The sequence below is a fragment of the Epinephelus fuscoguttatus genome, linkage group LG8 (assembly GCF_011397635.1).
Source record: "Epinephelus fuscoguttatus linkage group LG8, E.fuscoguttatus.final_Chr_v1".
Taxonomy (NCBI): domain Eukaryota; kingdom Metazoa; phylum Chordata; class Actinopteri; order Perciformes; family Serranidae; genus Epinephelus; species Epinephelus fuscoguttatus.
The window spans coordinates 23,122,432-23,145,588 of record NC_064759.1 but is presented as its reverse complement, the minus strand read 5'-3'; the positions used below and the strand labels follow the sequence as shown (position 1 = coordinate 23,145,588).

Genomic DNA, 23,157 nt, shown 5'->3' with positions numbered 1-23,157 from the left:
TTATTAGATCATTTTAGTGTGGATATACATGGACACAAACACTTGACAGTTTGTTAAAGCAGCACCTTTTGAGAAGGCGATGCACCAGGAGACAGACTGAAAAACTGTAAAGATTCAGCAAGTAGTTTGTAGTAAGGGTGCTGATTCACTACTGAAAGTCCCTTGGTCTCCTGAATCCTGCCAACTGTACTGACTACACAAACTACATGTGCCAAGTAAGACAAAACAAAAACAAACAAAAAAAAAAACCTTTCCTCAGTATTTTATCATTACAAATAACTGCGTCAGAGTTGCATAATTTTTACATGGGCAAACTGTGCCTTTGCTGACATTGTAATGAATCTTCTATTTTATTATTACTATGGGTCATAACATAATAGTAACAATATAATATACGAATATACAAATCCACTAATTTATTTGAGAATTACACCCTGAGAGACAATACAATTACCTGACGTGTTAAAAAATATAAACAATATTCTATATTTAGTTTAGACTAGGCTCTTAGACTTCTTTAGTGGCGATATTAAGTCAGTTGATTTGTTTATAATGTACTAGTTTAATTGATAAGTTGATTAGATCATCCTTAAAATGAATTTATTTCAATTGTGTTCCTCGTGGATGGATTACTGAACAGACCAACAGGGCACAGGCCCAGGATGCCAAAGTATCAGGAGCCTTCCCCCTTGGCCTCCATCTGCAAAATGTCACCCAATGACAAACATCTGACCAGGAAGAGACTCAACATGACCACAAACAGACACAAGACAACTACAAAAAGAGATGCAAAACAGCTGCAAAGAGACACAAAGAGCCTTACAATGTGTACGAAAAAGGGGCAAAACATCCACAGAGACACAAAATGACAACAAACACATGCAAAACTTCTACAAAGAGACTCAAAATGATGATGAATGATTATTGACTACCGGTATCTTTAAAGACAGTGTATGCTCTTGTAATGAAAGCATGAATGAAAGTCACACCGCCTTACTTCCGGTCTGGTTGTCTGTCTCCAGTTGGTTTGACGCAGCTCGGAGAAGTCACCGCACCGCCCCTGTCGCTCCAGCTGTTCCCACCGCTGTCCGCCTGCTGTCTCCCCGCTGCTCGCTGCTGCTGCCGCCTGCCCTCATTTCCAATGCAGCAGCGACCATGACAGGCATCGCCGCTGCTTCTTTCTTTTCCAACGCTTGCAGGTTCGGGGGCTGCGGACTTCACTTCGACTCTCTGGCCGAGCTCATCGTGCACATCGAGGATAACCACATCGGTAAGAGCCGATAAGTACTGAGCGTCGCAGCTAGCAATGGCCGAGGTTTGCAGCTAGCATAAGTGGCTAAGTTAGCGAGCTAGCAAGTTACTTCCTGCGTCCTGACAACCCTGTTGCTAGGTGTGGTGGCTGTTGATGTTTTTGTGTAGATATAACAGTTCCTGTCCGCCACCTGTATTTCTGTATCGACGCCCTGTCAGTGATAAGACAGCTGTAACAGCGGCAGAGCGGCACTGAAGTAGGAGACCGTTTCTTTACGTTCCGTCGAGTCGCTCGTGCAAAATTATTGCAGATCGAGGCCCGCGCGCAGCGCTGCATTGGAAGCGCTGTGAGTTAACTTGCAGCCTGCACGAGCCACCGTAGATACATTACTTACTTATCAGCTTGTTTCAGTCCGCCTGACAGTGTAGAACAGTTATATCACCTGCTGGAGCTCAGGATGCACTCTTTAACCAAGTCACTGTTCAACATGTCTTATTTGTTTTTTTATCACTTTAAGAAGCGTTAAGTTTCTTTATCATATTATTAGCTATGTCTTTGCAAATATTGTTGCATATTTCAGTTATTTGATTTGTGTTCAGTTCAATTCAACTCAATAAGCTTTACTGGCATGACATTGTGTTGCCAAATCACAATTACACATTAAGACAGACAATGTATTATTTCAAATGCATAGGCATTCATTTTAAAGGAGAAAAACGTTTTAAATGAAGGAGTAAATAAAAAGGCAAAGTGAGATCTATGATGAGATGAACTATAATGTTGCTGTGTTGGTTGTCTCTTAGGCATGACATGCACTACATAACTACATATCTTGCTGTATCTATGGTGCTGACACTGTTTTCTCCAAGCAGATGTTGCATTTTGGTCTGGTCAGAGAGTGTTTCTGACAGGGTGGATGTAGAGATGCATTCTATCTATCTATCTATCTATCTATCTATCTATCTATCTATCTGTCTATCTGTCTATACTGGCATTAGCATAAATAAATTCTCATGAAATGTGTCATATTCTCATATTTCTCACATGCTAAGTAATTACAATGAGTGAGAGTAAATGACAATAATAAGTGCCTTAGACATACCATAAAACTTTTAACAATTAATAGCCTGGGCTATTATTTGCTTAAATCACCAAAATCAACAGGCTTATATTTGGGACAGGCATCTATATGAGAAAGGCCTTGAATTTCTTTCGCACAAAACTGTTGCTCAGCAAAGATTGGGAAATACAACCAAATTGTTTGTTTCAACCAGTATGAATATCACTTGTTTAAAAATTAGACTTCAGATAATAAATCAATTATGAATCATTTATTTGATCTAGCTCCGACAGACAGTGCATCAGATAGAGGGTGAGTTATGGCACTCGAGGATTACAGCACCCGCCATACCGACACAACATCACTTTATCCTGTTTAAACAATACTCACAACTTGGATTAATTTTTATGAAAAATCCTTTTGATTCTTTTGATCTGAGGACTCTTACAACCCTAATCAAGGAATGGACACATCATTTGAGGTAGCCAACAACCCACTTTTATACATCCAAAGAAAAAATTGCTGCTTGGAAATGAGACCAGGTGTCTTATTGAGACAGGTGTTTATTTGTCAAAATGTGCAGCCACACCAGACTAGACAAAGGGACTGGGCGTTTAACTGGGACTTTTAATTGGAGTTTTACAGTATATGGGTATATCTAGTTCCATATCCATATCGGTAGCCTATAGCTATCACCTTTAACCAGATATGGTGTCTGTCAGCTGATACTGTAGGTGGGAAAAACTCAGATACTGTATTGGTTTCTGAAAAGAAAATAGTTAGTTAGTAATCATGTTCAGCTTTTGCTGTGACAGTTTGTCCACTGAGTGACAAACTATGGGTTATGCACACTTGTGTGAAAGGCCACAAGTTGTAGTATTCATTTGATTAAAAAATCTCTCTTGAGAGTGCATGATGTCATCGGTGTTGATCACAAGTCCACAACTCTTACAACTTTGTACAACTTTTTATACTCATTTATATGTTGTTGTTTTTTTTAAATCAGTTGTCATCATGTGATTTTAAAGGATAGGCCACCCCAAGTCCGACCGTCGGAAAAAGTAAAAAACAAATACATTTTTAAGGCAGACATGTGGAACTGGCTAGAATAAATAATTGCATGCACTCCTGCAGCAGTTTATTAGAGACTGTGTTGCCATGGTGATGTAAAAATTTGGACTTTGACTTGGCTTCATGACTGTGATTGTAACAACTGTATCATGGTCTGAAAAAATATACAATTTTATTATCCTTTATTTCATTGAATTGGAATCATATCCAGTCCCACCTGAACTCTGGTCTAGAGTACACAGCACCATCAATTCATAGCATCCTTAACATCACAATCAGTGAACACTAAACAGCAGCTCAAATGCTGCCCTGCCGACTGCACTTCAAGTCCCACCATAATCAACAGCGCCTCCTGTAGTTCATGTGAGGCAAGACAATAACAATGACTCCCTGTGTGTGCTTACTGGAAAGTCAAACATTACATTATGGATTAAGCTATTAAAATATTTATTTGCCTAGGTTACTTTATGATAGATTTTTCTTATTGATGAAATTTCGGACTTTTGTTTGAGTTATTTGTGTGATTGATGGCCAATTCCAGATGGTGCCCATTTAATCAGAGCATCATTAACTTGTGTGTTTAATGAAATTATCTTATCTTTACTGTATAGAAAAAATGTACAAATGTATGTGCTTCCAAAGGGCTTTATATTGGTCAAAGTCACCTTTGTGTACAGGTGAAAAGTTATGCTTTAATTTTACTTAAGTAGCCTAATTTGTAAAAATAAAAGTATGGTCCTGAGTTTATATGAGAATTTCATCTTCATCAGGGTTTTTATCTAATTCCCAGGTGGTTGTGTTATGTGCCACAGTCCGATTTACTTATAGAATTAATTCACTTTATTATTAAATACATACACATTTAATTATTTATTCATTATTTTATATTTATTCTATGTTTTGGTCCTCCATACTTCTTTGCTACATCCATGTGTTTAATAGAATACATAAAAAAATAGAGTGCATAAAAGTGTATTTAAAAAAGGGTCAGAAACTACTAATTCATTTAGTTTTATCTCACATACCTTTTACATTATACTGTGAACAGTTTTGTGATGTGCTAGAGCATTTATATTTGAAGTCGAGTCTACAAAGTGAATTCCCCTCCTCACAGTTTGACACTCTCTTAGTTCCTACATCTGTTTCCCAATCTAATATTTCAGACTCGTATTATTGAAGCTGACAAGGCCCAGCTGTCTCTGTTGTTCTTGTTTGTTGCTTGACTGGCTCTAATATCCTCTGCCCTCCGATTGTGAGCCGTGCATGTGTCTGAGGTGTTAGCGTCAGAAAAAAATGCTTCCAAATGACTTATTGGGGAATAATGAGGCAATTAGTTGGCTCGGAGTGGAAAAACTTTGCTGCCCCCCCTCCTTTGTCCGCTGGCCTGTGCCCACTCTGAGAAGTGCGAAATCTTGCGCGTTGTGCCAAGTGCCTGTGAAGCATAATTACAGAGAGAGTGCTTGATTTGGCCTGTCTTCCTCCTCATCTGGTGGCCTGCTGCTTAAAGCACATTCTCCTTTATAATTAGGCGCCTGGAAAACAAGCACACATTCTTGTCCCCATTTTCCCCAGCCAGCCTGCTGGTTGGGTCTGTGAACAAGAGGTGGCGCTGCTCTGCTACTGGTTGAGAGGCTTTTCCTCAGACCTTGGTCTGTACAGTAAAAGCTTATGGTGGATATTATAGGCCAAAACTTTCTTGCTAGACTCATTTAACAACGCAGCGTAATGTGTCATACAGTAACCAGCTCAAAGGGCCAATCTTCAGTAAATGAAAGCATATTGAAAATCATAATTGGCAAATTACAGAGAGAAATAATTGGTAATTTAAATAATCCTCATACTTGATACATCATAATCCTTCCAGAGTAGTTTTGTACCATTAAATCACTGTACTTGAAGGAGATTATTACACTAACTTTGAAATATATGAAGCCCCAAAGACATCATTGTTAAAAGCTGATGATGCACAGTTTAAAAGCTCCATGCTATAAGATTTTGATCTTAATATACACACAAACACATACAGTCATGTGGAAAAGGACTGTCCTGAAGAACTTAAATTACAATCTCAAAAAACAAATATCAAATCATCAATCAAATTTAATACATAATAATAATTTACACAGAATAATTTCCATTCCACATCAAATATGATAAAACAAACACAAAATGGATCTGTTACTGTTTGTCCACCACTGTGACAGCACATTTAATATGAATGTTGGTTGGTCCGCTCAGACCTTTGTGAACAAATTCAGGTAATGTTAAAGGACATGATTGCTAATGAGCTGCAGAAAACACCACTAAGACCAGAGGACAGTTTTAACACTGAGCCTAAGTCATGTTAAGCTCGAAAGATCTCCTCAATGGTCTGGTATTCTTGTGCAGCATGAAAAAACATCACGCACTAAGTCAGTGAAATGTTTACTTTATCACTGAGCGACCAGGCCACTGTAGAGCAGAAAGAAATAGCGACCGTGTTATTCAGATCTGTGAGTATGTGTGTGCTGCTGAGGCCTGGCACACTGATGGCCTGAAGTGTCCAGGCTTAGCAACAATGAGTCTGTTTGTTGCCAATTCTCACTGGAGGCTCATTTAGTAGATTTTTTTGGTATGCACCCCCAAAATCTGTGCGGAAGTAATAAATTTGGGAAGCAGTAACTGGTTCCCTGATCTGTGCACCTGGTGGGCCTAATTACATTTCCCCATCCCCCGACAGCAGTGCTCCTGTTCCTGTGCGGTGACTGCGACATGAGGGGCTCCTGTACCCGATAAAACATTCTTCAGAGGAGATGATGTACGGCCTGTGCGGACATCACACAACACAGACGGGCAGTTCAGTGCAGACCAGAATAATATATTTGCGGAAATTTGTTACATTTCTTATGAGATTTTTTTCAATATTTCAACGGATCATGTTAAACACATGTTATATTTTCCTATTTCAAATGCTGTAGATATGAAGGTTCCTCCTACATTGACATAAATTAGAGTGTAAAAGTGAAATTGAACCTAAAACTTTTCTGTTCATTTTTATTTTTCATGCCTTGATTTGCAAATTACAGTAACCTAGAATGTCTCTGAAATTCTCTGACCTTTGTATATAAGTGTAGTTCTGAGAGCTGATAGCCCACCCAATATTATGGATTTAAGCATGGATGGATTACTGAATGAACCTGCCGGGCATAGGCATGGGCCTAAAGTGTCAGGGCCCCCCTGGCCTTTACCTGCAAAATGTCATTGAAATTAACATGTACTGATGTCGAAGAGGCTTAAAATGATGACAGAGATGCAAAACAACCACAAGGAGACACAAAATGACTACAAAGTGACATAAAATGACCAAAAAGACACAAAATTACTTTACAGAGACCCAAACAACTACAAAAAGACACAAAAACCACAACATAGTTTGTGTGTCTTGCTCCTGCGTAGGAGATATGGTGGGGCCCTTTGTTTATTTGTGCCCACGGGGCCTCTCATCTTATAATCCACCTATGGATTTAAGCAAACCTGCTTGTGTCACTTTGCTTTTCCAGTTTACCAAACATGCAGTTTGACTGAGTGATTGCAAATGCTGGATATCAGTCTAAAACCACTGGCATCTGTGTTGAAAAACACACATTAGAGCTGAAATAATCCGTCAGCTGTTCAATTATTCTATTTACAGGAAATGTGTCTGCAACTATTTTGTCAGTGGATTCAGTGCTCTTGTCAGCTTGAAAGCAAAAATGGCAAATATTCAGTTCATGTATATATAGTTACCGCTCTTCCTTGGTATTGATTTGCAGCTTTTCTCAATTTTATATCATCGTAAACTGAGTATCTTTGAACTGTTGATCAGACAAGACAATCAATCAAGAACATAATCGCCAGATTTATCAAAAATGAATATAGTCATTAGTTGTGGCTCGAATGAACATCACAATTCCAACTACCATATGTCTGCAATGAGCAGCGATGAAAGTGTGTGTTTTTGTGTGTTTCCCTTTGTGTTTTGCCTGTGTGTTTGTACAAATGTGTCTTTGTGTGTGTATGACTTTGTGCACATGAATGTTTAAGCTGCCGTCTGTGCTATACGTATTTATAATAGTTCATTTTAACGTCCCCGTGTATTTTTTTTTCAGTAACCTGCAAAGGCAGCTTGCACATGGAGCTTGACTCTGTTTCATTTCCTCCTCAGAGGTCACATCGTAATGAATTACCTGTGCCACCACTCCTGGTAATGTCCCCCGCTGCTCACAGCCGCCATAAACATGTCACCATAATGCTCACCACTCTGCTGTACCCCACAGCGCATTTGGCCATGAGGGTGGATGGAAGAGCCAGACACTGGTGGAAATGAGAGAGGGAGCTGTGCGTCTGGTGTGTGTGTGTGTGTGTGTGTGTGTGTGTGTGTGTGGGAGGGAGAGGGTCGTGGAGGGCGTTACAAGAGGGCAGCAAGCATTGCCGTTGCCTTAGGAAGGTTTGTTGTGTGATCGTCCGTTGGTTTCCTGTTGCAGGCCGTCACAGGGGCCCTAATGAGAACATGTTATTGCATCATGTTTTCTGCACTCATACACTGACTCAGTCAGTTTATGCTCCCATACACATACTTCACATATAGACACTAACAACAGGCATAGTGAATACTTCAAAAGAAGAGGTTTGTGAGGAACCTGTCGCAGTAAGCATGAAACAGGTTTGATGAAATTAGAAATATGTAGGGTATATTAGTTTTGCTGTTTTTTTTTCAGGAAAATATATCAGGGTGTTTGACTATTTAAAAAAAATAGCTAAGAAATGCATTTAAAAATCTAATGCAAAACTCTGGTTGGAAATTTGCTGTATTTCTAAGACTGGGTGTTGTTTCACTAAATGTTTTTTTAATTACTATAAGGGTTTTTCCAGACCTGCAAGACAATCAGCAGCTTTCTTATATTTTATCCAGATTTTTTTCTTTGCTTTGCCAAGAGAGAAATCTGCTTGCTGTGAACTGCAATTGCAGAAAACGAAATATGCGTAAAGTGGGAAACTTGTGTTTTTGATTTTTTTGAAATAAAAAAAAATGTTTAAGCTACATCTTTTAAAAAATCACAGCATAAAAAAATGAAGAGCCTCATTATGAAACTCTATTAAATGTTTTCAAACTGTTTTCATCTTACATTCTCTTCTTTATCCCACACCTGACTTCCACTCATACATAAACAATCACTGGGCCTTATAGGAACTGGATTGTTTGCCTCTGGAATTAGCGATGGTGAATAAGCACAGTTTTTGTTTCCGACTAGGTTTCTTAATAGTCGGCCACCAAGGTGGACCACCTGTGTAGTTTGATTAGAGGGGTTCTCATCTCTAACTGAGGCGCCTTCGTCCCGGTCCTTGACTGCTGGTGGCCCCAAAAGAATAGCAGAGGCTGCGGGGGAACTGGCCCCTGCAGGCCTCCCTCACCCCAGTCCCCACCTGAGGTGTGTGTGATTTACAGTGTGTGGGAACAGATTGATCCACTGCTGTTTGAGCGGTCTGCAAGCAGGCTGCCATTCCACTCCCTGAGTCTCATTAGGGATCTTAGGAGGGATTTCTTGTGCACTCACACACACACACATACCAACTCAGAGCACTCAGAAAAGTCTCTGCACTGCCTCCGGCTTTTGGCAGGGGGACTAGTGCCATTATGACTGTGTCTGTCCTACTCTGCGTTTCCATGACTTTGGCTGGAGAGTAGAGAGGTGTGCTGTCCTTCTCACTGGGGATAAAGCCACTGTTAATGAAACACTTGCTTACGACTGAGGCCTTGAGAGAACCCTCCTGAGCCGTAGGCGCTGAGGTTTAAGCTGTTCTTACAGCCTACCTGCCAGTATCATAAAACTTTGCCACTATTTCATCGTCAACCAAGTGGCTTGGCTGTAATCACTGAGTGGATGATGCTCTGCGTCTTTCATCGCCCATGTCTACTTTTCAATAAGACTGACATCGGTTTGTTGATTTAGATTCCTGTTAGACCTCTAAAACAGGAACTTTCTCACGTATACTTAAATGTGGTTTGGGTCGAGTTCTTCTGGTCAACATCAACTTCCACCCTCATGACAGAATTAAGCCAGTAGCTTACACTGTTAAAGCAGAGAGTGCAGTCTGTGCTGTGTGTTTCCTTTATAGATGGTGGTAGATGGTGTGTCTGTACTTTCAATTTATACACCGTGTTGGTAGTCTTCTGTTTTAGTGTTGGTCCATGTGCATAGATGTCTCAATATGGCTTCTGGATGACAGGATGAGGATTACCCTGCATTCATGAGGTGTTGGAATAATTGGAAAAATTAGTTCCCACTGGTAAAGTTCACAGAACGCCCCTTAAGTTGGAACAACAACTCGGAAAGTCTGCAAAAATGTTGGTACACGACTTGCCGGGTTGACGTTGTATTACACAGAAACATGCTGGACGAAGTAAGTGTTTGCTTGATGTTAAGAAACTTTTTATTAATTCACATATTGAATATTATTTTTGCTCACATGTAATTTCTAATATAGTATTAGGTTGTATCTTTGAGTTCTTGTCCACCTAGATTCGTTAGAAAATTATTTTTTAGCAATAACCCTGATAGCAAGCCAGGTAAAGCAATATTTAGTGGTTTTGGGGTGCAGCAACAAGTCTAGGACAAAATCACTTTGCAATAGAAAGCTTCAAACTGTTTCACCTTACTTGGAGAGCAACATGAATCTTCACTGGGACGTTAAATGCTCTGAACAATAAAATACAACACATTTTCTCTGTAGCGTTCATGTTGTTTACACATTACGACTTCAAAGCTCATGAACACGCTGAAGTTGAAGTGGGGAGTGGGACCATCCGAAGAGCATGTGAATGCAGCATTAGTGATAAACTCCAACCAAAGAGAAGTTGAATGAAGGTAATAATACTTCAAGAGCTCATTTTGAGTGATTACCAGGTCAGACAGTACCTGAAGTAATAATGCAGAGAACATCAACAAATATCCGATTTGCAATTATGTCTTGCCTCGACATTCTCCAAACGAATGCCAGTCAGTGACTTAAATAATACTCTTTGGATACCTTATAAACATGTGTTTTTACTCAATCTTTTTTCCCATTTAAGAAAATACACACAGTCTTTATATAACAATTTTTCTTAACTAAAATACAGTTTAAAATTAGCTTCCTGTTTCAGTTCAGAAAATTTGTTATTGAATCACAGGTAAACAAGATCAATTTATGACCATACATTTAATGCCAATTTCCAAAACTTGACAGTTATTGATAACTGATGGTGCGGATACCCAGTTGGTATTCTTTATCAGGGTTTTTTTTTTCTCCAATACTGTCAAAACTGTCTCTCTATTAAACTGATACAGAGATGCTGCATTTAGGCAATGTATTGTAGTGTACAGTTTCTGCCACCAGAAGTCAGTCTCTGGTAATGGAACAGGCAGTTGAACTGAGAAAGATGGTGACTGTGAGTGGTGGGGATAACGTTACAGGAGTGGTAAAAAAAGAACAGTACCTCTGGCCCTCTCTGGAAATATTGCCACATATAACTTTATCTTGACACAACTTCTTGCGACCACAAAAGCAGTTTAGTAGCCACATGATTTTATTCAACACATCATCTCAGTTGTGCCCACTAATGTGTCAGTATCCACCACAGCATTCATTCATTCATTAGCCTGTTCTATGGGCCATAAGTATCTAAACTCAGTAAGACTTGTCTAAGTAGCTAATTGCATATTAGAAATAAATCATACTAGGCTAGACAATGTCATACATGCTACAATGACAATGACAATAAGGTAAGAAAAAATAGATACCGCCCAAGCCTTTAACCCGTAGTCTTGCCCCTTCAGACACACCGTGAGAGTTTGGAGTCAAATTTCTGTCCCCATCTCAGTGAAAACAAAACATCACCGAATGGTGGAGCCCTATATAAGAGAGAACCACCAAAGTTTAATCACTTCTTCTCTGGCACTGTGTCTTTCTGTCCAGCAGACATTTAATGGAAATCTGTTTTAGGTGTTTTGTTCCAAACAAACAAACAGGAGGAAAAGCCCAACATCGTGGAAGCAATAATTGAGTATGACTCAGGGTTTTATTACAGCCTCACAAAGGTGTTGCTTTTTCCTTTAACCAAGACAGTTTTAATTACACTATTTCCATATGTTTTATATCATTGGCATTTTTAAATCATATCAACTGAGACTGTGCAGTTCAGTTTTTTGTTTGCTGAATATGCAGATTCTGTTAAAGCTGCACTGTCATCAAAGTGCCTTACAAAAGCATAATTTGAAAGTTTAATGTTACAAATAGCCTTAGGTGTAAGTGTTGTGCATAAATGAGCTTGTGGATGGAAACAAGCAATAGATTTAACCACATGGGGGTGGCAGTCTTTCACAGCTCTGTCAGAGGCAGACAGGGAGGCTCAGCTGGTAAGTGGTAGACACTGTTGTTTTATGGGGCATCTCTTCTCCCACATGGACGGCAGCGGGAAGAGCGTTTGAAGTCAGGCCCGCTTCACCTCAGGGTGTGGAGATTGGCTATTGTTGTACATTTAGCACTGCTGAGCAAGATGAATGTCTGGAGCACAGCATGGGAAAACGCAGTATGTGTCAAGTGTGGTCATGTATGAGCAATGTGGCGTCTGCTGTGCAGCTTTTCAAAATGGCCATGGAAATTCAAAAGTGGAGGCACTTGAGATGTTACTTTTTCCTTGTATATTTTAATTAAAAGTAGTGTTGCAGAATATAGCTTCAGACTGCCTGGACCCTGCATTTTACCAACAGTTAAGTAGCCTAATCGTGGAGCGTAGAGTAACTTGTATAAAATAAATGACTAAATAAACTAACTTCAAAAAATGAAAAACAGTGTACATAAGGCAAGATGAAATAAGTCAAGTAACCAGCATCAGCATGGAAACTGTGGCGCTTCTCCAGCAATACTTAACTAAACAATGACTGTAGTCTAGACAGTGGTGTGTGACATCATGTTCAAACTAATTGTACTACACACTGCACAATATCCTGCATTTTGATTATTTTTGCTAAGTAGTTTTTATAGGCCTGTATTCGTCGAGTCAGCTGAGCGTGTATGGTCTTTGACAGCCCAACTCCTGACTTTCATGCACACACATTTATACCTGAGACTCACCCAATTCAACCACTGTCTGCTACTGTTTGCCACTAAATGCACTGCTCAGGGGGGACTCTCTGATCTTTATCATTCAAAAGATAAAACAAATTCAACATTTGTACTGAAAAGTTCATTTTCATAGATGTACAATAACTGCTGTAAATCTAGCTGAAAAGTTTGTACTGATTATGTTTCCACTGTGTCAATGTGTTTCTACATTGATGACCCATGTTTTACATCTGAACTAAAATCTGGATTTTAATTGCAATACCTTTAAAAATCAGTAAAGTCAATATAGTGTACACCAGCCCTGGACCTTTCCTCTTGTGTCTGGGCAGTGCGAGGATATTCAAGGCACCGCAGTATAATTCATTTAAAACAACTGGGAGAACTTGTAAGTGAGAAGCCAGTGAAGAAACCTTGTCACTGCACTATTAACTTCTGGTTGGTCAGGATTATTGTTTGAAGATGGATTGGATTGTGCAAACCTCCCCCAGTGAAGCAAAGACTGCAGTGCAGGATGAACCAGCCATCCCACATAGGGAGAAAAACAGAAAACGGCACTGTAAAAAAAAACCTAGAGAACAAGCACACTGCTATTCTCAGTATTGCCTTATATGACAAGATTTAACCTCTATCCCTCTCTCGCCTGCTCAGATACAGACCCCCGTCAGCTGGAGAAGCAGGAGCAGCAGCAGCCGACATATGTTGCCCTCAGCTACATCAACAGGTAAAGAAATGTATGAACAATTATCGAGAAAAAAACAGCAGCGTTTGTATTCAATTATAAGTAAATCTGCCTTCTAAATCTGATACAATTATGACATTTGGCCCGTAAAGATTTATCTTCAGACGTCCTCTGCATCAGTGAGTATTACCGCTGTGTCCTATGAGCTCTTATAAGCAACGACCAGCAGTTTCAAATGTCATCTGGTGGATTGCTTATATGTATTACTTCAGTATTTAGTAGCTGTTTTGTTTTTTTATTGCACCAGAGTCATCCCAGTCGTCTTTGATATGGTGCTTAAATAGTGGTTTTAAAAGTCTTATGCAACAAGCCAGCATACAAGAAGGTCTGCCGCTGTCTCCCTGCCTTCACAAACACATCTTGATGTGGTTATTGCTTAATTTGTTAATTCCACTTTTGCTTTAACAATGTCTATGTTAACATTTCATTTTTATGATACGCGTTTACCAAAGACTTTACTATCCATCATAAACCCAGCTTAAGGTTTGTTTTGATGGGAATAGAGCCAATTATATGTTGTTTTTTTCTAACTGTGTGTTACAGTAGCAAACCTTTAATAGCAGAACTTTGTAAACATCAGGGGAGTCCTACAGTAGCAAGCTGCTCATTGTACATTGAACGACATGACCCTCTTTTCATAAGACAGACTGCAAACCCTGACTGGTCTTACATCCTTCAATGCCAGGTTCATGACAGATGCTGCGCGGCGAGAACATGAAACTTTGAAGAAGAAGGTGCAGCCCAAGTTGTCTCTGTCTCTGTCAGGCAGTCTGTCTCGCAGCAGTGTTTCCACTCCGCCTCGCCACACCAGTGGAAACCTCACCCCTCCAGTCACCCCACCCATCACCCCTTCCTCTTCCTTCCGCAGCAATACGCCTACAGGTACACAATCATTTTTAAAGGGCATGTCCATTATTTATTCATTTATTTACTTTGAGGTGCATATATCATTTTGTAGCTTCCCAGCAATATTCTTTATTTATTCAAATTTGTGCGTATGTTTTAGTGTCAAAATGGCAATTTTCCCAAGCCCTTCTAAAAACATTTCCCCATGTGACCAGACGTAGGTTTCTGCATGATGACTTTGCTACACATAGCCTGCCTAATTTGCCACTTTGTGACTAAGACGAGCCTTTTTAAGAATTCTGTGCCATCAGTTTACCAAATAAACTATATTCCTCTAACCCCCAAATCAGCATGGAAGCTAAGCAATGTACTGCTGTGGACGCCATGTTAGCTGGTGGACCATCAACTCCCGTGTTCTGTGAGGTAAAATTACTGCTTTTGTCAAAGTAGTCTGGCTTGAAAGGCCAGAAAGGGCCCTCGTGTAGTGGTTAGAGCACTCGTCTTCCATGCAGAAGGTCTAGGGCTCAAAACCCGCTGGGGTCTAGGTCAGCAAAGGCATGTGGTCACCAGAGGTTTCCACCGCCAAATCAAACGGGACCAGATTCCTTAAGGAGTAACTCCGGAATCTGAGCCAAGTCCTCAAACGAGGGTTGTCTGACTGCAATGTAAAGTGGTGAAAATATTCTAAATATAGCGTACACTTACACTCATATTGATTTTTTGGGGTGGCTAAAATACATGTTGCTGCTGCCCCCGTCCACAGCGGTACATTGCTTAGCTTCCATGGTGGTACTCCTGTCTTCTTCATCAAACTGGGGGTGTACTCATCAACATCTACTACATTGACTAGATAAGTAATTCATACAACCCCACTTCAAATAAATACGAACTGTCCCTTTCACTTATCATTGGTCTAATCTACATCACTGCTTTTGGCTTCCATTCGAAAAACAGGTAAAAGAACGCAGATGAAGTCACCCTTTAACACACTCACATCTCTAGTAAGATGTACAGAATGTAGTGACTGTTCGCAGTGAAATACATGTTATGCATTGTTTATTAAGCTAGCAGCAGAGTGGTGAAGCAGTCAAGGAGACCTTCAACCAGGAGGTCTGTTTTCAAGACATTAGGAAGGCAGGCATCCACCCAGCTGAAATGTGTCTGAATCTCTGCCAGCTTACTTAGTTACTTCTTATGAGTAGGGCAACAAGGCGAAGAGTCAATGTGCTTTTAAGGGATAAAACAATAATCTTATAGGCTTCTAATGAAGTATCATATAGGATAAAACCAATGGCTCACTCACTTAGAAAAGCAGCTGTAGCAGCTGATATTAATGTCAAGATACTGGCAGAGGGCATTGTGTATTTTCACCCTTTATTCACTTTTCAAATGATAAGAGATTCAATTGTCAGTTGTAATCACTTAAATGGCTGATTAAAACTGAAATGATATGATTACGTGTCACTTGTTGATAATTCTTCATCCCACTTGTGTGATATTTTCACTGTTAAATTGTTGTTAGATCTGAATGTTTCCCATTACTTGGTTGATGGACTCAGCAGTTATGACTCCAGTTATTATCCTCTAAGTAAAAGCATCAGCAGGAGAGCTTAGGAGACAGTCTTTAATAAAACTCATATTCAAGCCACAGAGAACGAGACACAGCTTTCATAGTTCAGCTGATTTGTCTGATTCAGTGGTTCTTAACCATGGGCCCCAGGGGGCGAATTTGGGTTCCCTAGGAAAGTGAAGGCATGATATGCCCTACTCTCCCACTCTCCCTCTGACTGGCTCGTGCTTGTTGCCTTCATTGGTTGAAGTGGTTAGGTTTAGGCAAAAGGCATGAGATTGGTTAGGGTTAGGGTGAGAATGCCAGGCTAAGCCAATCAGAGGCAGAGAGAGACTCCCTAGATCCCTGGAACTCCCTCAAGGATCCCTGGGTTACTCAGAAAAATGGGGAATTGTTTATACTCACTTAATTCACTACAGACCATAACAATGACTTTTCTGATAATAGCTTTCTCTTCCTCCACGGTTATCTCTTCAACTGTAATTGACAACTATAGAATGGTCGTAATCGTATCAGACAACCGAAAGGTTCCTGAAACAAAATGCTTTGTGACGTAATGTGTATCAATTTAGGGTTCCTTGACATGAAAAGGTTGAGAACCACTGGTCTAATTTATTCCTGTGTACATTACGTAACAGAGAAAAACTTTAGGTTCTTTCCCCTGTCATGTTTTCCCATGTACTCATGTAGTTGTTTTGTAGAGTGTATAGTCTTGAACGCTCTGTCTTGTTTTTAGCTCTTGTGGTTTTTCTTCTGGCATAACATCTGTAATTAATCGATAAAAATTTCCGATCCCAAGACCTTAGTAAAATGCAAACATTCTTTCCCACGATTGGCATATTTCAGTCTTTCCGGAAACTTGGGCACTGTAACACATGAAGTAGAGATTACAGGAACACTGCCCCAGAGCACATGTTGAGAACGGTCCATGCTTGTGAGCCTGAAGGCTCAAAGGCCAGGATTTCATCGCCACTGATTAGTCATGAAGTGTCCATTAATCAGAGCTCCAGCTCGTATGATCGCATGTCTCGTCATGATACCCTGAGTCAATTACTGTTTGACTTTCTGTCTCTCCCCCTCCCACAGGTAGTGAGTGTGATGAGGAGGAGGTAGACTTTGAGGAGTCTGATAGTGACGAATCGTGGACCACGGAGAGCGCCATCAGCTCCGAGTCCATCCTCAGTTCTATGTGCATGAATGGAGCAGATGAGAAGCCTTTTGCCTGCCCTGTGCCAGGCTGTAAAAAGAGATACAAGGTAGGTTTCACTCAGCATCTCCTCTTAGAATACACACTTTAAATAAAACAAAAAGCAATGGTGCAAATTATTTTACCATGCCCAGGGAGAGACCAAATAAAAATCTGAGATATTTGTGTTGTGAGATTTGTGATTTTATTTGCTCATGTAAAATTAAAAGTGACTCCCCACTGTTGACAATGGAAAATCAGTTCTTAGCTGGGCATTACTGCTTGTCAACATAGATGCATACATCTAGTCCACTTCAGTGATGTGGAGTTTTACAGGATTTTCCGTTCACATCTGGCGTGTGTGGTTTTGATAAATTATGTGCAGCTTGAGAAAATTGCATTGCTGACGTGAATGACAGGGTTATGGGCGATGACTTAGTCTGAGGCAGCAGGCACCATTAGGCATCTGTTTAGGGGCAGAACAAGATTGAAGAACGCATTTTATTTCCCCTCTCTATAGCCTACTGTCAGCATGCATCCTCCTTTATATATATATGTGTGAATCAGAATCAGAATCTGGTTTACTGCCAAGTAGGTTTTCACACACACACACACACACACACACACACACACACACACACACACACACACACACACACACACACACACAAATCTTTGGTGTTTTGATGCATTGACAAGAAACAAATATAGAATAGACAATACATTACAATAAAACATTAAGAAATACTATTTAAAAATTTCTACAATGTTATTTTGTTAAACAAATGAGCTAGGAGGGAATGTGCAAACATATTTTCTAGGGCAGTGGTTCTCAAATGGTGTGCCGTGCTGCTAATCCAGGTGTGCCATGGGAGTTTGTGACAACCACACATTATTATTGCAATATTTAACTTGGCTTGCACAAAGAGTTATTAATTAATTTTTAATTGACTGTATCAGCATGTTGTGCACACTCATTTCCCAATAAAGAGGCAAACTGTAGCTAAAAATGTAATTTAATTTGATTTGATCGACAAACCGTCATGGGGAACCAATTTGTCCCGTTTGAGCATGAGAAAAGTGTGTGACACATCAAACGCCCTGATTGGCAGCCAATGTACAGGATGATGACAAAAGGAGAAAGCTGTGAGTGGGACAATGGATCACCTTATTGTACAAAGCAAATTACAACAAAGCACCAGCGAAGACGACCTACGACCGAAAGAAAAGAGAAAAAGTAATTGACAGTATCAGTAAGCTACCTGTCTTATTTTTTCTTGTTTCATTGTCTTACATCGTGGTAAGAATGATAACACGTTAAGAAGCTATTTTGCACAGGTATAAATAAAGGTGTGCCTTGAGATTTTGACTTGCCCCACACTGTTCTTGGTGATGTGCAAAGGTTCACAGTATTAGGCATAAAAGAAAATGCAATGTACATTGATATAGATCCAGAGATATGCCTTAAAAATAATACTTTACCTTCAAAATGGCTATTTGTATGTCAGTTACTCACTGTGTCTTATGTAGAAATCATGAAGAAAACTTTGCATGCCTCCAGAATAAATGAAGAATCCAAAAAGGCAAACATTCTTCATGAATTAAAGTCATTGGGGACCACATTTAATGACAGCAAAGCTATATCAAAACACAAACTCTCACACAACTCGTGCAGTATAATTATAGATCGTATAACATAATAAATGTAGCTACCATGACGTCCCCCATTGGTTTGTGGACAACTGTTTTGAAGCCTTAAGGTTAGAATTTTGGCCGTTGCCATCTTGTTTTTTTCAGCCAGAAGTGACCCTGTTTGAATGAGATGGTGGAGCTGTGACTCATAGACTGTAGTGAAACCTTGCAGACCACCTTTCACTTGATCAGCCCTTAAATATGCGTAACTTTAAGCCAGAATAAAATGCAAACAGGTGAGATATATAAAAATTCACCTCCCATACAGCTGTTATGAAAATTAGCTATCAAGACCAAAACTGTTTTTTTTTTTAAACATGTTTATTTCTGCTGTAAAGTTGGGCATTTTAATAAGGGGGTCTATGAGGATCTGGAGCCAGCCTTAAGTGGTCATTCATGAAACTGCTTTTGGTATCTCCGATTTGGCTTTATTTTTCAGCCTGAGGTTGCTGCTTGAGTTTAACCCAAGTCTCATTTATCCAGTCATATGCTCACTACTTCCCAAACACGTGCTGCCATGAGAAGCGTGCCCTCCATGAGACTGTAACCTATGTGTTTTCGCAACAATGCATGTGTTTGGGAAGTACTGAGCACGCAACTGGAGTGGGCGTCCTGGGCCTTGCTGATGATGTATGTACATGGTTGTGGAAGCACAGTTGTACATGTTAACTTCCATGTTAAGTAATGGTTGAGTGTCATATTTTTTGCATCATCATTGCAGAATGTGAACGGGATCAAATATCACGCCAAGAACGGCCACCGAACCCAGATAAGGGTGCGCAAGCCCTTCAAGTGCCGGTGTGGGAAGAGCTACAAAACGTCTCAGGGTCTCCGCCACCATACCATCAACTTCCACCCACCCATCTCTACTGACATCATCCGCAAGATGCAGCAGTAGAGACCGAGTGAGCGACCAGCACTCTCCCTCAGGCCACTTCCCAACCATCTGAACACCACCATCACCAGCAGAGGCTGTTTCTCATTCCACCCTTTTCAACCCCGCCCCCTCCCCCTTCTCTTCTCTCTCTTACCCCACTTTGCTATGACACTATTTTTGATTGCATGGTATAAATGTGTTATTATTCATCCTTAACTTTTATTATGAATGTTGAATCTTTATGTATTTCACAGTTTTGTATTTTTGCACAATTAAGCTATCATTTATCTATCTGACTATTTTGTTTCGACATATGGTGCTCGTTGATGCTGAGGGCTCGCTGGAGACTGGAGAATGGCCGCACCAAGTCACGAGTAGCCTTGCACGTACAGTAAGGTATCCTGCTTTAAAGGCAGTGTGAAGTCATAGGAGACTGGGGAAAGATTTTTTTTTTTTTCCCAGGAAAGTAGGATCCAACAGAGGCAAATGCAATCAATCAGAATGTGTGTGGTATGACATTCTCTATCAGACTTAATGTTAATAATCAGTTGTTTGACTCAGTTACTTTTCCTTTCATATCACAAGTATTCCAAACCTTTTTTCATCTGTTTTACTGCAAACACTTGTGTGTGAGCACCAAAGGATGATCTCAGGTGACGTTTGCAAGCATTTCAGCACCACAATCCTGCCCAAGCATTCAGATAGTATTTAATGCTGTTCAGTGGGATAATGGGAACTCAGTGTGTCATAGCTGCCTAACGTTCCCGGTCACTTTCCTGACGACATAAGCAGTTTTTTCTTGCTGTTTTTACAGCGAGGAATCAAAGCACTTTTTGTAACAAGTTGCCAACAAATTAGCATTTTCTTTGCCAATATCTCGTTTCTGGTCTATGTACAGTAGCAGCCAAAAACGAGGCGAAAAGGCCTTCAGAGCAGAAGTTTGCAAGTTCTACATTGCTCCAAGGGATGATGTATACCAAACCTCCAGTGTTTCCAGTATTGTGAGATTTCTGTATGTGCAGTAGTTGCCTTGAATTGTAAACCATTCCAATCAGTACAGATCTTTGTATGGCTTTATTTTGACAGTTCAGACAAAATCAGCTGAATGCAGACATTACACAGACAGCTCAGCCCAGACTGTCTGCTGTTCACTGACTCCCCACTCTTATGAAACCATGTGATTGTGTTTGTCATGGATAGAGAAAAGCTGGGGCAGATGTTAGCCATGTATTTAGCACATTAATGTTGGGCTGTGAGGTTAACACATGCGGCTCCTACTTTGTGCCATAAAAATATGTCTGTTGAAGGCATATACCATCAAATCCATCCACTGAAGAGGAACACCACCTAAATTAAGAACTGCAATAAGTTACTTCCATGGCATAGGAAAGTCCGATCAGTGTTTGTGAACATGAGCTACTCTCCCTCAAAACCAGACATCAGAGAAGTAAGTCTCAAACTTGTGATGTCGTCAGGTATAAAGTCTGGAGCTGTTCCACAGGCAATGAATGGGAGACTGATTTTGTGGACCTGCAGAATGTTTGGTTTTTTTTTTTTTTTATAGCCAATTGAGCTTTATTCTGTTGTAATGTCCTCAGTTCTGAAACAGACAATGGACATATACAGTGGTGGAAAAAAGTTTTCGGACACCCTTAAAATTGTACACAATCTCAAATATTATCATGAAATATTTGTGGAAAAATCTTTTTTGTGTTTCAAAAGGTGTGGCTGCATTAGACAGATACAAACAAATACAAATTATATTTTTTTGTTTATTGTTTACAAGAAAAACTAACAAAACTAAATTCTTGACAGTTTCAATATGTCAGTTCTCAACATTGTCGGTATCAAAGTCAACAAATAACAGAGAATGTGTTCAAAAATGAACAAAAAATAAATAAACCATCACATCATCAAATTAATATTTAGTAGTCCTGCCATTGGCACCTAGTAGAGCTCTAATCCTGGCTGGTATGTTCCCCACGAGCCTTTCACACTGTTGAGGGGTAATCTTGTCCCATTCTTCTTGAATTACTGCTTTTAATTCTTCTAAATTCTTTGGTTTATGCTTTGAAACAGACCTTTTGATAATCCACCACAGATTTTCAATGGGGCTCATGTCCGGGGATTGAGCTGGCCACTCTAAGACCTGGATACTGTGCTCCTGCAGCCAAGTTCTACTGGCCTTGGATGTGTGGCAAGAGGCATTATCTTGTTGAAACATCCAGTTTTTACCTCAACGGAACAGTGCACGCGCAGAAGGGAGCATGTGGGTTTCGAGAATGGTACAATACTTGGTAGAGTTCAATGTGCCATCACAGACAGTGAGATGACCAACACCAGCAGCACTCATGCATCCCCAAACCATGATACTGCCTCCACCATGATTGACAGTAGGTACTGTGTACATGCTGGAGATAATGCTTCGCCTGGCCTTCTGCGTACCCTCACATTAGTAGGAGGAAGATAAAGCTGGAAACTGGACTCATCTGACCACAAAATCTTCTTTCAATTCCTGGCTGTCCAGTTCTTGTATGCCTGGGCCCAATGACGCCGGGCTAACCTCTGTCTCTCATTGATCAGGGGCTTCTTGATAGCCTTGTAGGACCTTAAGCCATGATCTAAAAGTCAGCCACGTACAGTGCGGGTGGAACACTGGGCACCAGTTTGGTTTGACCACTGCTGCTGAAGCTCCTGTGATGTCATTCAGCGGTTTTGCCTGCACATGCGGATCAGGATGCGGTCATTTCTTGCTGAAGAAACCCTTGGACGCCCAGATCTTGGTTTGTCTTCCAAGCTGTTGGTTCGTCTGTATTTCTGCAGAGTGTATCCAACTGCTGAAAGACTGCATCTGCACTTCCTGGCTATCTGGCGGCAGCTGTACCTTTCCTGAAGAACTTTCAAATGTGCTGGCTTTATGTAGACACGAAGCTTGGCAACAAAAATTGTGTCTTTTAATAAAAAGAACGACCTTCATCACTGGTACCAAAATGACCCAATACTCAAAATTTCTTATGTATTTTTATGGAACCAATCAATTTTAAGTTCTTAATGGCTTTTTTAGGATTATTTAGTATTTTGGCTGTGACTGTACTAAAAGAAATTGCACTTGAAGACCTAAGAGTGATTCTTAATGCAATATTTCACAAATGCATGGGGTGTCCGAAAACTTTTTTCCACCACTGTATAGTCAGCGCATTCCCCATTCATCTCCAACATCTTTGTCAATTCATTGTCTATGGAGCAGCTCCAGACTTTACACCCTATGACATTGCAAATTTTACTTTCAGTACTTTGGATTTGGGAGAGTTGTTCATGTTTACTTATATTTCTCGACAGTCTTAGATCATAGGAATGACATGCATGACTTTTGAAAATGGGCATAGTTCCCCTTTATATGCCACAAGATTGGGGATTTAAAAACTTTGAGCCATTATAAGTAACATCTTCACTGCATGGATGTTATCATTGAGGAACTACGGTCCAATTGAGAATTGTGACAGTATTGTACTGCCAGTATGGAGGGAAGTCTTTGATATAGTGTATAGTGAATGTATTGTTGTGTTAAGTGCATTAAATTATATTTTCATATGTTTCTGGAGTTAAAAAACCCAATAGTATAAAGTGTATGAAAAGGCAACACCAGAGGTTGTTTGGAGAAACTAATGGTGATGTACTGTATTTCTTCAAAAAGCTGCTTCATGTAAACTTTTGTTACATTTAGAATAAAAATTCCTCTGA

General features: G+C 40.1%; 2 protein-coding genes across 2 annotated transcripts in view; one reads left to right on the top strand and one right to left on the bottom strand.

The window, feature by feature from the left end:
* Window positions 1–1,027, bottom strand: part of creb5b (cAMP responsive element binding protein 5b) — a 53,252-nt gene extending 52,225 nt beyond the window's left edge. The window contains exon 1 of the mRNA XM_049584198.1: window positions 998–1,027. The gene's annotated coding sequence lies outside the window, so the exon portion shown is untranslated. The remainder of the gene's footprint in view (window positions 1–997) is intronic.
* Window positions 1,009–23,153, top strand: jazf1b (JAZF zinc finger 1b). The gene is made up of 5 exons (XM_049584214.1): window positions 1,009–1,270; window positions 13,155–13,227; window positions 13,931–14,127; window positions 16,748–16,917; window positions 19,261–23,153. The coding sequence occupies exons 1-5, from the start codon at window positions 1,156–1,158 to the stop codon at window positions 19,435–19,437; spliced, it is 732 nt and encodes a 243-aa protein (XP_049440171.1). The 5' UTR covers window positions 1,009–1,155; the 3' UTR covers window positions 19,438–23,153.
* Window positions 23,154–23,157: the final 4 nt, after the last annotated feature.